The sequence below is a fragment of the Dipteris shenzhenensis genome, chromosome 10, assembly GCF_047967505.1.
Source record: "Dipteris shenzhenensis isolate YYH24624 ecotype China chromosome 10, Dip_SZ_1.0, whole genome shotgun sequence".
Lineage (NCBI taxonomy): Eukaryota > Viridiplantae > Streptophyta > Polypodiopsida > Gleicheniales > Dipteridaceae > Dipteris > Dipteris shenzhenensis.
Window position 1 is genome coordinate 35,650,212 of NC_141605.1, and position 5,183 is coordinate 35,655,394.

Sequence of the window (5,183 nt, forward strand, 5' to 3'; positions counted from 1 at the left end):
ATACATAAAAATTCCCTCTAATCAACAAAGCATGCCTTCGACTTAAGAGCAGGTCCCCAAGCCCTAAGGATCTTAGCATGGAGGAGTGGATCATTGGAAGCCCCCTGAATGAATCAAATGCCCTTGTTGTGCAGAGGAGAGTTCCCATGGCTACTAGAAATATTTCCCATTCAACATAACTCCTTTGCCAAGTCCACTTGCATCGGGCTTGAATCAATCCCTCCTTTCACACTCACCTAGTCACTGGCTTGATGCATTAATGCTTTGCTTTTTATAGAAGAGATGGATTTTAAATCTATAGCTCCTAAGGAGTACCCCAGCCCACCCCTAGAACACCTACAAATGGGCTAAAATCTCTAGAACTATTGCCCCTAGATTCAACGACTAGTTTGCAAGCTCTTCCATGGGGTGGGGACCTCGAAATATTCAAATGAAGTTGAATTCCAGGTGCATGGGCATCTACTCTAATCAACATCACACCTCCAATTACAATAGCTATTGCTTGTTCACATGACCAAACCTGTAATGGGGTAGACTTAGTAGAGCACACAACCACATGCATAGACATTTGGATGGAATGAACGACACACCTTTGATTGCAACAATCATTGCTTTGTTATATGCTCATGTGGGGGCTAGACATATAGATGGAGGATGGGGAAGACTTAGCACAGGGAATTCTGTATAGGACACACCCAAAAGTCTCTTGATGAAGGTAAGAAAGTTGTGTTTTGTCCTTAGAGCATAGCGCCCAAATAGCAAGCCCACTGAAGAGTAGTAGGGGCACTGGCATATTGAACTATTCCTGCATGTTGTGTGTGTGTCTACTTGCACACTAACCTGTCGGAGCAGTGGGGACCCTTTACATACCTCTCTAGCAAGTCTTACCGAATGATTATCCTCAATTTTTAAAAGATGAGAAAAGAAAATTACGTTATTAGCAAGTGTCAAAATGCTCAAGCAGTAAGAGGGATTTCTTATCTCTAACAAGGCATAATAATGCTGGGCTTTGGGTCCTAGATTAGACTTGGGGCATTGAGTGGGAACCATACTAGTAGGTAGAGTAGGCCCTCTAAGAGCTTGTACTCACGTCAAGCTATACTGGCATATATGTCATCATTCCTGACATAGGGGAGCATTGACAGGAACCCGTGCCCATGCCTTACCGGCTGCACCATGCTCAGTGCGAACAGTGGCCGCTATTGTAGCTATAAGTGTGAAACGAAGCTTGAGGTGCCAATGGAGCTATTGTAGCTGTAAGTATGACGACAAAGCTTGAGGTGCCAATGTAAATCTCTCTTTTTAAGGAAGCTCTTATCTGTCCGAGTGGAGAGGAAATTTTCCCGTCTCCTTTAGGGCATCAACTTTGGCAGCAATTTTGTAGGGGCTCTCGGTGCGGCAGCATTTTCTAGTGAATTTATTGTGTTTTAATTCCGTGGAAACGACCACTGAAGCTGGGGCGAGATTTGTTTCAGGATGCATGAGGCCAAACCTCCAAACATCGATGCATGTGGCAATTTCTTGGGGTCTAGAGATCTTTGTTAGAAAAAAAGTTTAAAAATTACAGTTTTTATAATTTAGCCTTTAAAGCCCGATAAAACAGAGCATATAGCTCAGGCGGTTATGATACCGTAGGACGTGAAGGATTTCTTGGGGTCGTCATTGCGACATATCAGCATGTGCATTGTAAAGCATTTTGTGTTGCGTAGGCAGCCGCCGCATACGCATGTGGTCCCCATACGGACCTCAGCATTCTTGCTGGCTTTACGTAATTGTAGCATGCAGATCAGACTCCAGAGGGCGTTTTGCAATGCCCAAACGACCGTCGACACCTGCAATCCCTACAATTTCAAGCTGCCGCAACAAGAAATTGTGTTTTAACATGCAAGCATATCACTCGTAAGTCGTAGCAGGAACCCTGCTGATTGTATCACTTCATGCATCACTTGCGAGAATTATCTACATGGAAAGTAAAGCTCATAAATCACTGGCGATAATTATCTAAATGATGAACGAAGTTCATTAGCGATTGCTCCGATCACTGGCGAAAATCATCTACATAGACAGCAAACCCATTGGCGATTGCTGGCGAAAATTATCTACATGGAAAGCAAAGCTCATTAGCTCTTGCTCCTATCAATGGCGAAAATTTTCTACATGGGCAGCAAAGCTCATCAGCGATCACTGGCGAAAATTATCTGCAACGCTCAATGCTAATTAGCAAATCACTGGAAAAAATTATATCTGTGGAAAGCAGAGCTCATTAGCGATTGCTCCAATCACTTGCGAAAATTATCTACATGGACAGCAAAGGTCATTAAAAGCCGACATGCACATGCATCCAAACTCCAAGAGATGAATCTGATACCTTCAACGTTTCAATCCATCGACCGCTTACGTCCCTGGGTGGCCTTCAATCCATTTCACGCTTACGTACCCGATAGAGATTGGTTCAAAGCATCTCTGCTGGTTGTTGCCTTCCCCGCCTGCTCCTCCCTGACGCACAGCCTGGTTACTCTGCTGTCTCCCTGAATCCAAGTTCTTCCTTCCACATGCTTGATTGCAATATCCCTCCACCTCACTCTAGATGGCTCAAGGATCATGTGTTGCCCCGGCCCCCTACAACCTAGCTGGACATACTCCATCGACGGGAACGTCCTGAAACATGACCCCCTTTGCGGCTCCCGTTCGATGTGTCGAGGCCCGAACTTCGAAGCCGCCCGGCCCATCCCAGCCCCAGCGGAATTCTGTTCATGACACTTGCGGTTCGGTGCCACATTATTCGTGTGATATTCACCTACGCTGGGCGCTCTGCATTATTGAAGACCAATGAAAAGACGTGATGTGAGAGAGGAAGAATGGTATACCATTGAGTCGCTCCTTCGTGGTGGGAACGTCGGCTTCCGAATGTAATCAGCATAGGAGATAGGAGAAGCCTAGATGAGCATTGAGCAGTTCCGTTGCTGCACTGTCTCAACGTTGAGAGCTGCACGGCTGCCACGGCATTAGCTGAACCTAGGTATTTTATGTAGAGGTAAATAGCCTAGAATCAAACGTATATGGCCTGAATCGTCAGTATGAAGAAGAAGTTTCGTCTCCCTTGAACATCAACAACGATGACAGCTTAATTTGTCTCGGGATTCTCAGACATCGGAGTCTGTCTTCAGGCGCACTGTTTAAGGATCTTTCATTCGTAAGCTCGCTGCTCTTCCAAGTGTTCCCATGATCCATTCAAACCCTCCCACTTGATTAAGCGGCTTGAACCGAAACCGTGGCAACCAGTCTTGCACCTGGAGCGTGTGTGCGTGTGTATCTTTAGCAGTGCGCGCGGAGCTCTAATGAGCGAGGACTGGACAAAGTGCCCTGCCATGAAGGTAGAAGCAGTTGGAACACACGATGGGCTGAAAACCAGCCGATTGGTACAAGTTGTAAGACTGCTTCAAGTCGTGAAGAAGTGGAGGGCTCAGAGCAGACGGCCGGAAAGGAAGAGGACACCGTTGTTGGCATGTTCTGTAACGGTCATACCGAAGTGTGGAGCAGTTCATTTCCAGGCATCGGACGACGAAGAGGAGGACGAGGAGATGGAAGGCAGCGCATCATCCCACAAGCAGCCAACAACGCCCCGAGGCTACCTGGCTATGTATGTGGGTGCGGAGCGCAGGCGTTTCGTGGTAAAAGCGGACCTTCTGAATCACCCTCTGTTCGGTATCGTCTTGGAAAAAGCTAAGGAGGAATTCGGATTCCAGCAAAAAGGACCTCTCAACATACCTTGCGAGATTGCTTTCTTTGAGCATATCTTGTGGCTGGTGGAGTCGAATGACCCATCGTGGAGAAACGCAGATACAGATCCTGTCCTACATTTTAGCTCGATGGCAACAAAAATGAGTCGCACAGCATCGCCTGGCGCATAAAACCGTATGCCTGCAAAGCCGAATTCTCAAAACAAAGGTGCAACGCTCCAGTTGCTGGTAGAGAACCTAGCCGCAAAACACAGTTTGCGGATTCACAGAAGCAACAATCTCACTCTTCTACTATTTCGAGCGAAGCTAGTCTGTTTTTTGTGCACATCCAGTAGCGCTTAAGATGCCGAAGCTGCAATTACAGATGGTAACGTTCCCTCGACTCCTCACTCAATCCTTATACTGTAATTCCTAAAATATATGAACCAAATACGAAATGCAGCCCACGTTTTGGTATCTCTTGCTTTGAATGAACAAAGACATTGTTGTTCTTACCTTAAGGCTGAGAAGGCGACAAGGGCGCTCAGCAAATCAAAACCGTCGTTTCTGTTGTCTGTCTTATGAAAGACTCAGATGACGGAAAGTGTGTAAAGTTAGCACATTCACGTAATTCCCATTAGTTCAGAGTACGCACTCGACAAATCCATTGTCTGTCCATTGCTTTCCGAATGGATATAAATTCTGAGCTTGCTCCTTTGTTAATTCGCGGCGTATGTACAGGGAACAAGGTGTTGCAGTACATATTTGTGAGTATTCAACCTGAGCTGATTTCAAATTATGATATCAATGTGCTTCTTTGTAACATCCCTAACGCTTTATTCAACGAAAATCATTTCAATGAAGCTTTTTGACTTTTATGCAAATCCCCTCGCTCTTCATGAGTGTGCTTCTACATGGCTTATACAACTGCTCTTGAATATATAAGCTGGATGAATAGTATCAATTGCGGAAGATTTAGTTCGAACACAGAGGATGGCAATGCAACGAACTTGACTACCGTGATTGTTTAGTCATGAATAGCCCCTTCTGTTTTTTCATGCAGTGTACTGGGTGACGTTATGGGTAGCTCCATTTCAATGTCTTCTTAAGATTTAGATATGCATATATATTCTCTACAAATTCGAATGATGTTTTGAGAATCTTGACTTCACGAATTGTTGTATAATAGAAAGAATGTATGAAGTGAATGATCTATAATGACGTCAACATGAAATCTTTTGGCTAGATTGCTACTTTACTTCCCTGTTGATCTCTCAGCAGGCAGTCTAGTAGTCCCAAGTTTTGGCTTCTGTTTAGCTTCAATTTATCTTATGAGGTAGACTGAGGCCAAAAGCATATCCATGCATTGATCTATGTGTAGGACTTAGGTTGCAGGCCACAATTCGCCATAGACTTAAATCTTTCCCCATGTTTGATTTAGCTGTCTTGCTTTTTTAGACCTGC

The 5,183-nt window shown here is 44.9% G+C and overlaps 1 protein-coding gene across 1 annotated transcript; it reads left to right on the plus strand.

The window, feature by feature from the left end:
- The first annotated feature begins 2,535 nt into the window (after positions 1–2,535).
- LOC147897749 (uncharacterized) lies at positions 2,536–4,591 on the plus strand. Its single transcript, XM_087380705.1, has one exon. It carries the CDS (start codon positions 3,339–3,341, stop codon positions 3,909–3,911), a length of 573 nt encoding a protein of 190 aa, XP_087236831.1. The 5' UTR covers positions 2,536–3,338; the 3' UTR covers positions 3,912–4,591.
- The last annotated feature ends 592 nt before the right edge of the window (positions 4,592–5,183 follow it).

What these genes read in the sequence shown, in the direction of transcription:
- LOC147897749 (XM_087380705.1), top strand. Translation starts at nt 3,339, where the DNA reads ATGAGCGAGGACTGGACAAAGTGCCCTGCCATGAAGGTAGAAGCAGTT.